At 52.4% G+C, this 13,459-nt stretch overlaps 1 protein-coding gene across 1 annotated transcript in view; it reads left to right on the top strand.

Annotated features, from left to right (window-relative positions):
* The first annotated feature begins 331 nt into the window (after positions 1 to 331).
* Positions 332 to 13,459, top strand: part of LOC138520744 (CMRF35-like molecule 1) — a 176,203-nt gene continuing 163,075 nt past the window's right edge. The window contains exon 1 of the mRNA XM_069633026.1: positions 332 to 451. Coding sequence (XP_069489127.1) covers positions 409 to 451 — 43 coding nt within the window. The 5' untranslated portion in view covers positions 332 to 408. The remainder of the gene's footprint in view (positions 452 to 13,459) is intronic.

Genomic DNA, 13,459 nt, shown 5'->3' with positions numbered 1-13,459 from the left:
CAACCTAGAACACAGCCAGCGATTCTCCCCATGTGCCTGGAGCCAATCGAGCACCAGTTCCGTACAGGCAATCCGATTGTCACAGTCCTTTACCTCTTTGTGGCCCATGCTACGGAGCCCAATCCCATTGACTGCGATTGCCAATGACTTGCACTCGAAGGCTGTGTTATTTAGGAACCCTGACTCACAGCTCGTGAAAGATCCTACAGACTTCCTGGAACCCATCAGACATTCTCTGCAAAGGCCATTGCGCCATCTTATTGCAAGGGAAGCTGCCAGATAACATGAGCTGGGGGATGTCACAACTTCCGTCAGAAAGAGGAAGAATCGCTCAGTCCCGGCAGCGGTGGAAAAGTGGACATTTCACTGCTGAAAGGACTGAAAGAAGTGTCCCCCGCAGAGCCAGGCATGGGGGGATCTCTGCTCCAGCTTCTCACAGTCTTCACTTCAGGTAAGAAGGGGGGGGGGGGGCATGGGTGAGCTGCATGCACAGTACAACTATTGACAAGGCCTCCTCCCTGCGAGGCCTGCTGCTCCGGCACACTCTTCCTCTGATGACGTATCTCAGAGTTAAGAAGTGGTGCCTGATCACACCTGTGCAGGGAACACATGAAGGGAAGAAAATGTCACACATTCAACAAAGGACCAGAAGCGAAAGATGCGGGGGTCTGGAGATTGAACCCTAGAAGGAGTCAATGTAACTCAATTGCCTGGGCAGGGAGCGGAACAATGCCTCTTAGTCTGGGATGGCAAAACCCCTTGCAGTCGTGCTAGTCGAGCATGTGTTCCAAGACCAGGCTGTTTGCATGTACAGAACCAAACCTAACTGGGCCTGGGAACAGTTCTGGGGGTTCCAAGTCTACTGGCTTAATGTACAGACTCGATTCTAACATTGCACTCACAACTCAAAGCAGTCACGAGAAGTCCAAAGGTGCAGATGGCTGGGTAATGGACCATCAAGGTCCTATCAAAGGAGAGGCTGCACATGAAGAACTGATTGCAGGGGACATCAAGGACTGATCAGAGGGGAGGTGGGACATCAAGGACTAATCGTGGGGAGGTGGGACATCAAGGACTGGCCACAGGGAAGGTAGAGCATCAAGGACTGATCACGGGGGATGTGGGGCATCAAGGACTGATCAAAGGGGAGGAGTGGTGGATCACAAGGGGAGGTGGAACATCAAGGACTGATCACAGGGAAGTGGAACATCAAGGACTGATCAGAGGGGAGGTGGGACATCAAGGACTGATCACAGGGGAGGAGAGGTGAATCACAAGGGGAGGTTGAACATCAAGGACTGATCACAGGGAAGTGGAGCATCAAGGACTGATCACGGGGGAGCTGGGACATTAAGGACGGATCAGAGGAGAGGTGGGACATCAAGGACTGATCACAGGGAGGTGGAGCATCAAGGACTGATGGCGGGGGAGGTGGGACAACAAGGACTGATCACAGTGAGGTAGCACAGACAGGTGGGACATCAAGGACTGATCACAGGGAGGTGAACGTCAAGGACTGGTCACAGGGCGGTGAACATCAAGGACTGATCACAAAGAGTGGGACATCAAGGACTGATCCCAGGGGAGATGGAACATCAAGGACTGATCACAGGGAGGTGGGACATCAAGGACTGATCACGGGGGAGGTGGAGCATCAAGGACTGACCACAGGGAGGTGGAGCATCAAGGACTGATCACGGGGGAGGTGGAACATCAAAGACTGATCACAGGAGAGGTGGGACAGCAAGAACTGATCACAGGGAGGTGGGACATCAAGAACTGATCACAGGTAGGTGGAGCCTCAATGACTGATCTCAGGGAGGTAGAACATCAAGGACTGATCACTGCAGAGGTGGGACATCAAGGACTGATCACAGGGAGGAGGAGCATCAAGGATTGACCACAGGGAGGTGGGACATCAAGGACTGATCACAAGGAGGAGGAGCATCAAGGATTGACCACAGGGAGGTGGGACATCAAGGGCTGATCACAGAGAGGTGGAACATCAAGGACTGATCACTGCAGAGGTGGGACATCAAGGACTGATCACAGGGAGGTGGAACATAAAGGAATGACCACGGGGAGGTGTGACATCAAGGACTGATCACAGGGGAGGGGGGACATAAAGGTCTGATCACAGGGATGTAGGGCATCAAGACTGATCACAAGTTGGTGGAGCATCAAGGACTGATCACAGGGCATGTGAATATCAGGGACTAATCACAGGGAGGTGGAGCATCGAGGAATGATCGCAGGGAGGTGGAACATCAAGGACTGATCACAGGGAGGTGGAGCATGAAGGACTGATCACAGGGAGGAGGGACATCAAAGACTGATCACAGGGGAGTTAGAACATTAAGGACTGATCACGGGGAGGTGGAGCATCAAGAACTGATCACGGGGGAGGTAGGGCATCAAGGACTGATCAAAGGGGAGGAGTGGTGGATCACAAGGGGAGGTGGAACATCAAGGACTGATCACAGGGAAGTGGAACATCAAGGACTGATCACGGGGGAGCTGGGACATTAAAGACTGATCAGAGGAGAGGTGGGACATCAAGGACTGATCACAGGGAGGTGGAGCATCAAGGACTGATGACGGGGAAGGTGGGACAACAAGGACTGATCACAGTGAGGTAGCACAGACCAGTGGGACATCAAGGACTGATCACAGGGAGGTGAACATCAAGGACTGATCACAGGGCGGTGAACATCAAGGACTGATCACAGGGAGTGGAACATCAAGGACTGATCACAGAGGAGGAGGGACATCAAGGACTGATCACAGGGAGGTGGGACATCAAGGACTGATCCCAGGGGAGATGGAACATCAAGGACTGATCACAGGGAGGTGGGACATCAAGGACTGATCACGGGGGAGGTGGAGAATCAAGGACTGACCACAGGGAGGTGGAGCATCAAGGACTGATCACGGGGGAGGTGGAACATCAAAGACTGATCACAGGAGAGGTGGGACAGCAAGAACTGATCACAGGGAGGTGGGACATCAAGAACTGATCACAGGGAGGTGGAGCCTCAATGACTGATCTCAGGGAGTTAGAACATCAAGGACTGATCACTGCAGAGGTGGGACATCAAGGACTGATCATAGAGAGTTAGAAAATCAAGGACTGGCCATGGGGGAGGTGGGACATCAAAGACTGATCACAAGGAGGAGGAGCATCAAGGATTGACCACAGGGAGGTGGGACATCAAGGACTGATCACAGAGAGGTGGAACATCAAGGACTGATCATTGCAGAGGTGGGACATCAAGGACTGATCACAGGGAGGTGGAACCTAAAGGAATGACCACGGGGAGGTGGGACATAAAGGACTGATCACAGAGAGGTGGAACATCAAGGGCCGCTCAAAGGGAGGTGGAACATCAAGGACTGATCACAGGGAGGTGGAACATCAAGGACTGATCACAGGGGAGGGGGCACATCAAGGTCTGATCACAGGGATGTAGGACATCAAGACTGATCACAAGTTGGTGGAGCATCAAGGACTGATCACAGGGCATGTGGATATCAGGGACTGATCACAGGGAGGTGGAGCATCGAGGAATGATCGCAGGGAGGTAGAACATCAAGGACTGATCACAGGGAGGTGGAGCATGAAGGACTGATCACAGGGAGGAGGGATATCAAAGACTGATCACAGGGGAGTTAGAACATTAAGGACTGATCACGGGGAGGTGGAGCATCAAGAACTGATCAGAGGGAGGGGACTGATCAGATGGGAGGTGGGACATCAAGGACTGATCACATGGGGGGACAGCAAGGACTGATCAGAGGGGAGGTGGGACATCAAAGACTAATCACAGGGAGGTGGAGTATCAAGGACTGATCACAGGGAGGTGGAGCATCAATGATTCATCACAGGGAGGTGCAGCATCAAGGACTGATCACAGGGAGGTGGGACATCACGGACTGATCACAGGGATGTGGTACATCAAGGACTGATCACTGGGAGGTGTGACATCAAGGACTGATCACAGGGAGGTGGAACATGAAGGACTGATCCCAGGGAGATGGAACATTACGGACTGATCACAGGAAGGTGGGACAGCAAGGACTGATCACAGGGAGTTGGGACATCAAGGACTGATCACAGGGACGTGGGACATCATCGAATGTTCACAGGGAGGTGAGACATCAAGGACTGCCCACAGCAGAGGTGGGACATCATGGACTGATCATAGCGGAGGTGGGACATCAAGGACTGATCATGAGGGAAGTAGGATATCAAGGACTGACAACAGGGAAGGTGGAACATCAAGGACTGATCACAGGAAAGGGTGGAGCATCAAGGACCGATCACAGGGAGGTGGAGCATCAAGGACTGATCACAGGGAGGTGAACATCAAGGACTAATCACAGGGAGGTGGGACATCAATGACTGATCACAGGGAGGTGGAACATCAAGGACTGATCACAGGGGAGGTGGGACATCAAGGACTGATCAAGAGGGAAGTGGGATATCAAGGACTGATCACAGGGGAGGTGGAGCATCGAGGACCAATCACAGGGAGGTGGAGCATCAAGGACTGATCACAGGGAGGTGAACACCAAGGACTTATCACGGGGAGGTGGGCTATCAAGGACTGATCAGAGGGAGGTGGGAGATTAAGTACTGATCACATGGGAGAGGGACATCAAGGACTTATAACAGCAGAGGTGGGACATCGAGGACTGATCATAGTGGAGGTGGGACACCAAGGACTGATCATGAGGGAAGTGGGATATCAAGGACTGATCACAGGGAAGGTGGAACATCAAGGACTGATCACAGGAAAGGGTGGAGCATCAAGGACCGATCACAGGGAGGTGGACGATCAAGGAATGATCACAGTGAGGTGAACATCAAGGACTGATCACAGGGAGGTGGGACATCAAGGACTGATCACAGAGAGGTGGAACATCAAGGACATATCACAGGGGAGGTGGGACATCAAGGACTGATCAAGAGGGAAGTGGGATATCAAGGACTGATCACAGGGAGGAGGAGCATCAATGACTGATCACAGGGAGGAGGAGCATCAATGACTGATCACAGGGACTTGAACATCATGGACTGATCACAGGGAGGTGGAGCATCAAGGACTGGTCACAGGGAGGGGGGACATCAAGGACTGGTCACAGGGAGGTGGAGCATCTAGGACTGATCAAAGTCAGGTGGAGCTTCAAGAACTGATCACGGTGGAGGTAGGGCATCAAGGACTGATCAAAGGGGAGGAGTGGTGGATCACAAGGGGAGGTGGAACATCAAGGACTGATCACAGGGAAGTGGAACATCAAGGACTGATCAGAGGGGAGGTGGGACATCAAGGACTGATCACAAGGGAGGAGAGGTGAATCACAAGGGGAGGTTGAACATCAAGGACTGATCACAGGGAAGTGGAGCATCAAGGACTGATCATGGGGGAGCTGGGACATTAAAGACTGATCAGAGGAGAGGTGGGACATCAAGGACTGATCACAGGGAGGTGAAGCATCAAGGTATGATGACGGGGGAGGTGGGACAACAAGGACTGATCACAGTGAGGTAGCACAGACAGGTGGGACATCAAGGACTGATCACAGGGAGGTGAACATCAAGGACTGATCAGAGGGTGGTGAACATCAAGGACTGATCACAGGGAGTGGAACATCAAGGACTGATCACAGAGGAGGAGGGACATCAAGGACTGATCACAGGGAGGTGGGACATCAAGGACTGATCCCAGGGGAGATGGAACATCAAGGACTGATCACAGGGAGGTGGGACATCAAGGACTGATCACGGGGGAGGTGGAGAATCAAGGACTGACCACAGGGAGGTGGAGCATCAAGGACTGATCACGGGGAGGTGGAACATCAAAGACTGATCACAGGAGAGGTGGGACAGCAAGAACTGATCACAGGGAGGTGGGACATCAAGAACTGATCACAGGGAGGTGGAGCCTCAATGACTGATCTCAGGGAGTTAGAACATCAAGGACTGATCACTGCAGAGGTGGGACATCAAGGACTGATCACAGGGAGTTAGAAAATCAAGGACTGCCCATGGGGGAGGTGGGACATCAAGGACTGATCACAAGGAGGAGGAGCATCAAGGATTGACCACAGGGAGGTGGGACATCAAGGACTGATCACAGAGAGGTGGAACATCAAGGACTGATCACTGCAGAGGTGGGACATCAAGGACTGATCACAGAGAGGTGGAACATCAAGGGCCGCTCAAAGGGAGGTGGAACATCAAGGACTGATCACAGGGAGGTGGGACATCAAGGACTGATCACAGGGGAGGGGGCACATCAAGGTCTGATCACAGGGATGTAGGACATCAAGACTGATCACAAGTTGGTGAGGCATCAAGAACTGATCACAGGGCATGTGGATATCAGGGACTGATCACAGGGAGGTGGAGCATCGAGGAATGATCGCAGGGAGGTGGAACATAAAGGACTGATCACAGGGAGGTGGAGCATGAAGGACTGATCACAGGGAGGAGGGACATCAAAGACTGATCACAGGGGAGTTAGAACATTAAGGACTGATCACGGGGAGGTGGGACATCAAGGACTGATCACATGGGAGGGGGGACAGCAAGGACTGATCAGAGGGGAGGTGGGACATCAAAGACTAATCACAGGGAGGTGGAGTATCAAGGACTGATCACAGGGAGGTGGAGCATCAAGGATTCATCACAGGGAGGTGGAGCATCAAGGACTGATCACAGGGAGGTGGGACATCAAGGACTGATCACAGGGATGTGGTACATCAAGGACTGATCACTGGGAGGTGTGACATCAAGGACTGATCACAGGGAGGTGGAACATGAAGGACTGCTCCCAGGGAGATGGAACATTACAGACTGATCACAGGAAGGTGGGACAGCAAGGACTGATCACAGGGAGGGGGGACATCAAGGACTGGTCACAGGGAGGTGGAGCATCTAGGACTGATCAAAGTCAGGTGGAGCTTCAAGAACTGATCACAGGGGAGGTAGGGCATCAAGGACTGATCAAAGGGGAGGAGTGGTGGATCACAAGGGGAGGTGGAACATCAAGGACTGATCACAGGGAAGTGGAACATCAAGGACTGATCAGAGGGGAGGTGGGACATCAAGGACTGATCACAAGGGAGGAGAGGTGAATCACAAGGGGAGGTTGAACATCAAGGATTGATCACAGGGAAGTGGAGCATCAAGGACTGATCACAGGGGAGCTGGGACATTAAAGACTGATCAGAGGAGAAGTGGGACATCAAGGACTGATCACAGGGAGGTGGAGCATCAAGGACTGATCACAGGGCGGTGAACATCAAGGACTGATCACAGGGAGTGGAACATCAAGGACTGATCACAGAGGAGGAGGGACATCAAGGACTGATCACAGGGAGGTGGGACATCAAGGACTGATCCCAGGGGAGATGGAACATCAAGGACTGATCACAGAGGAGGAGGGATATCAAGGACTGATCACAGGGAGGTGGGACATCAAGGACTGATCACGGGGGAGGTGGAGAATCAAGGACTGACCACAGGGAGGTGGAGCATCAAGGACTGATCACGGGGGAGGTGGAACATCAAAGACTAATCACAGGAGAGGTGGGACAGCATGAACTGATCACAGGGAGGTGGGACAACAAGAACTGATCACAGGGAGGTGGAGCCTCAATGACTGATCTCAACGAGTTAGAACATCAAGGACTGATCACTACAGAGGTGGGACATTAAGGACTGATCACAGGGAGTTAGAAAATCAAGGACTGGCCATGGTGGAGGTGGGACATCAAGGACTGATCACAAGGAGGAGGAGCATCAAGGATTGACCACAGGGAGGTGGGACATCAAGGACTGATCACAGAGAGGTGGAACATCAAGGACTGATCACTGCAGAGGTGGGACATCAAGGACTGATCACAGGGAGGTGGAACATAAAGGAATGACCACGGGGAGGTGGGACATCAAGGACTTATCACAGAGAGGTGGAACATCAAGGGCCGCTCAAAGGGAGGTTGAACATCAAGGACTGATCACAGGGAGGTGGGACATCAAGGACTGATCACAGGGGAGGGGGCACATCAAGGTCTGATCACAGGAATGTAGGACATCAAGACTGATCACAAGTTGGTGGAGCATCAAGGACTGATCACAGGGCATGTGGATATCAGGGACTGATCACAGGGAGGTGGAGCATCGAGGAATGATCACAGGGAGTTAGAACATTAAGGACTGATCACGGGGAGGTGGTGCATCAAGAACTGATCAGAGGGAGGGGACTGATCAGAGGGGAGGTGGGACATCAAGGACTGATCACATGGGAGGGGGGACAGCAAGGACTGATCAGAGGGGAGGTGGGACATCAAAGACTAATCACAGGGAGGTGGAGTATCAAGGACTGATCACAGGGAGGTGGAGCATCAAGGATTCATCACAGGGAGGTGGAGCATCAAGGACTGATCACAGGGAGGTGGGACATCAAGGACTGATCACAGGGATGTGGTACATCAAGGACTGATCACTGGGAGGAGTGACATCAAGGACTGATCACAGGGAGGTGGAACATGAAGGACTGCTCCCAGGGAGATGGAACATTACGGACTGATCACAGGAAGGTGGGACAGCAAGGACTGATCACAGGGAGTTGGGACATCAAGGACTGATCACAGGGAGGTGGGACATCATCGAATGTTCACAGGGAGGTGAGACATCAAGGACTGGCCACAGCAGAGGTGGGACATCAAGGACTGATCATAGCAGAGGTGGGACATCAAGGACTGATCATGAGGGAAGTGGGATATCAAGGACTGACAACAGGGAAGGTGGAACATCAAGGACTGATCACAGGAAAGGGTGGAGCATCAAGGACCGATCACAGGGAGGTGGAGCATCAAGGACTGATCACAGGGAGGTGAACATCAAGGACTAATCACAGGGAGGTGGGACATCAAGGACTGATCACAGGGAGGTGGAACATCAAGGACTGATCAGAGGGGAGGTGGGTCATCAAGGACTGATCAAGAGAGAAGTGGGATATCAAGGACAGATCACAGGGAAGGTGGAGCATCAATGACCGATCACAGGGAGGTGGAGCATCAAGGACTGATCACAGGGAGGTGAACATCAAGGACTGATTACAGGGAGGTGAACATCAAGGACTGATCACAGGGAGGGGGGACATCAAGGACATATCACAGGGAGGTGGAGCATCAAGGACTGATCAAAGTAAGGTGGAGCATCAAGGACTGATCACAGGGGAGGTGGGACATCAAGGACTGATCAAGAGGGAAGTGGGATATCAAGGACTGATCACAGGGGAGGTGGAGCATCGAGGACCAATCACAGGGAGGTGGAGCATCAAGGACTGATCACAGGGCGGTGAACATCAAGGACTGATCACAGGGAGTGGAACTTCAAGGACTGATCACAGAGGAGGAGGGACATCAAGGACTGATCACAGGGAGGTGGGACATCAAGGACTGATCCCAGGGGAGATGGAACATCAAGGACTGATCACATAGAGGTGGGACATCAAGGACTGATCACGGGGGAGGTGGAGAATCAAGGACTGACCACAGGGAGGTGGAGCATCAAGGACTGATCACGGGGTAGGTGGAACATCAAAGACTGATCACAGGAGAGGTGGGACAGCATGAACTGATCACAGGGAGGTGGGACAACAAGAACTGATCACAGGGAGGTGGAGCCTCAATGACTGATCTCAGGGAGTTAGAACATCAAGGACTGATCACTGCAGAAGTGGGACATTAAGGACTGATCACAGGGAGTTAGAAAATCAAGGACTGGCCATGGTGGAGGTGGGACATCAAGGACTGATCACAAGGAGGAGGAGCATCAAGGATTGACCACAGGGAGGTGGGACATCAAGGACTGATCACAGAGAGGTGGAACATCAAGGACTGATCACTGCAGAGGTGGGACATCAAGGACTGATCACAGGGAGGTGGAACATAAAGGAATGACCACGGGGAGGTGGGACATCAAGGACTTATCACAGAGAGGTGGAACATCAAGGGCCGCTCAAAGGGAGGTTGAACATCAAGGACTGATCACAGGGAGGTGGGACATCAAGGACTGATCACAGGGGAGGGGGCACATCAAGGTCTGATCACAGGAATGTAGGACATCAAGACTGATCACAAGTTGGTGGAGCATCAAGGACTGATCACAGGGCATGTGGATATCAGGGACTAATCACAGGGATTTGGAGCATCGAGGAATGATCACAGGGAGTTAGAACATTAAGGACTGATCACGGGGAGGTGGTGCATCAAGAACTGATCAGAGGGAGGGGACTGATCAGAGGGGAGGTGGGACATCAAGGACTGATCACATGGGAGGGGGGACAGCAAGGACTGATCAGAGGGGAGGTGGGACATCAAAGACTAATCACAGGGAGGTGGAGTATCAAGGACTGATCACAGGGAGGTGGAGCATCAAGGATTCATCACAGGGAGGTGGAGCATCAAGGACTGATCACAGGGAGGTGGGACATCAAGGACTGATCACAGGGATGTGGTACATCAAGGACTGATCACTGGGAGGAGTGACATCAAGGACTGATCACAGGGAGGTGGAACATGAAGGACTACTCCCAGGGAGATGGAACATTACGGACTGATCACAGGAAGGTGGGACAGCAAGGACTGATCACAGGGAGTTGGGACATCAAGGACTGATCATAGGGAGGTGGGACATCATCGAATGTTCACAGGGAGGTGAGACATCAAGGACTGGCCACAGCAGAGGTGGGACATCAAGGACTGATCATAGCAGAGGTGGGACATCAAGGACTGATCATGAGGGAAGTGGGATATCAAGGACTGACAACAGGGAAGGTGGAACATCAAGGACTGATCACAGGAAAGGGTGGAGCATCAAGGACCGATCACAGGGAAGTGGAGCATCAAGGACTGATCACAGGGAGGTGAACATCAAGGACTAATCACAGGGAGGTGGGACATCAAGGACTGATCACAGGGAGGTGGAACATCAAGGACTGATCAGAGGGAAGGTGGGTCATCAAGGACTGATCAAGAGAGAAGTGGGATATCAAGGACAGATCACAGGGGAGGTGGAGCATCAATGACCGATCACAGGGAGGTGGAGCATCAAGGACTGATCACAGGGAGGTGAACATCAAGGACTGATTACAGGGAGGTGAACATCAAGGACTGATCACAGGGAGGGGGGACATCAAGGACATATCACAGGGAGGTGGAGCATCAAGGACTGATCAAAGTAAGGTGGAGCATCAAGGACTGATCACAGGGGAGGTGGGACATCAAGGACTGATCAAGAGGGAAGTGGGATATCAAGGACTGATCACAGGGGAGGTGGAGCATCGAGGACCAATCACAGGGAGGTGGAGCATCAAGGACTGATCACAGGGAGGTGAACACCAAGGACTTATCACGGGGAGGTGGGCTATCAAGGACTGATCAGAGGGAGGTGGGAGATTAAGTACTGATCACATGGGAGAGGGACATCAAGGACTGATAACAGCAGAGGTGGGACATCAAGGACTGATCATAGTGGAGGTGGGACACCAAGGACTGATCATGAGGGAAGTGGGATATCAAGGACTGATCACAGGGAAGGTGGAAAATCAAGGACTGATCACAGGAAAGGGTGGAGCATCAAGGACCGATTACAGGGAGGTGGAGGATCAAGGAATGATCACAGTGAGGTGAACATCAAGGACTGATCACAGGGAGGTGGGACATCAAGGACTGATCACAGAGAGGTGGAACATCAAGGACATATCACAGGGGAGGTGGGACATCAAGGACTGATCAAGAGGGAAGTGGGATATCAAGGACTGATCACAGGGAGGAGGAGCATCAATGACTGAAAACAGGGAGGAGGAGCATCAATGACTGATCACAGGGACCTGTACATCAAGGACTGATCACAGGGAGGTGCAGCATCAAGGACTGGTCACAGGGAGGGGGGACATCAAGGACTGGTCACAGGGAGGTGGAGCATCTAGGACTGATCAAAGTCAGGTGGAGCTTCAAGGACTGATCACATGGGAGGTGGGACATCAAGGACTGATCAAGAGGAAAGTGGGACATCAAGGACTGATCACAGGGCAGGTGGAGCATCAAGGACTGATCATAGTGGAGGTGGGAAACCAAGGACTGATCATGAGGGAAGTGGGATATCAAGGACTGATCACAGGGAAGGTGGAACATCAAGGACTGATCACAGGAAAGGGTGGAGCATCAAGGACCGATCACAGTGAGGTGAACATCAAGGACTGATCACAGGGAGGTGGGACATCAAGGACTGATCACAGAGAGGTGGAGCATCAAGGACATATCACAGGGGAGGTGGGACATCAAGGACTGATCAAGAGGGAAGTGGGATATCAAGGACTGATCACAGGGAGGAGGAGCATCAATGACTGATCACAGGGAGGAGGAGCATCAATGACTGATCACAGGGACCTGAACATCAAGGACTGATCACAGGGAGGTGGAGCATCAAGGACTGGTAACAGGGAGGGCGGACATCAAGGACTAGTCACAGGGAGGTGGAGCATCTAGGACTGATCAAAGTCAGGTGGAGCTTCAAGGGCTGATCACAGGGGAGGTGGGACATCAAGGACTGATCAAGAGGAAAGTGGGACATCAAGGACTGATCACAGGGGAGGTGGAGCATCAAGGACCGATCACAGGGAGGTGGAGCATCAAGGACCGATCACAGGTAGGCGGAGCATCAAGGACTGATCACAGGGAGGTGAGACATTAAGGATTGATCACAGGGAGGTGAAACATCAAGGACTGATCATGGCGAGGTAGACCATCAAGGACTGATAGCAGAGGAGGTGGGATATCAAGGTCTGATCAGAGGGAGGTGGGAGATTAAGGACTGATCACATGGGAGAGGGACATCAAGGACTGATCACAGCAGAGGTGGGACATCAAGGACTGATCACAGGGAGGGGGCATTAAGGACTGATCACAAGGAGGTGGAACATCAAGGACTGATCACAGGCAGTTAGAACATCAAGGACTGATCACAGGGATGGGGTACATCAAGGACTGATCACATGGAGGTGGAACATTAAGGACTGATCATAGGGAGGAGGACATCAAGGACTGATCACAGGGAGGTGGACATCAATGACTAATTACAGGGGAGGTGGAGTATCAAGGACTGGTCACAGTGAGGGGGACATCAAGGACTGATCACAGTGAGGTGGGACATCAAGGACTGCTCACAGGGAGGTGGAACATTAAGGACTGATCACAGGGAGGTGAGACATCAAGGACTGGCCACAGAGGATGAGGGACATCAAGGACTGATCACAGCGAGGGTTAGACATCAAGAACTGATCACGGGGGAGGTGGGACATCAAGGACTGATCACAGGGGAGGAGTGGTGGATCACAAGGGGGGAGAACATCAAGCACTGATCACAGGGATGTGGAACATCAAGGAC

This window comes from Ambystoma mexicanum, chromosome 13 (genome assembly GCF_040938575.1).
Source record: "Ambystoma mexicanum isolate Mex_15411 chromosome 13, UKY_AmexF1_1, whole genome shotgun sequence".
In the NCBI taxonomy this organism is placed as follows: domain Eukaryota; kingdom Metazoa; phylum Chordata; class Amphibia; order Caudata; family Ambystomatidae; genus Ambystoma; species Ambystoma mexicanum.
The sequence above is the reverse complement of the archived record's forward strand: the minus strand, read 5'-3'. Positions and strand labels throughout refer to the sequence as shown.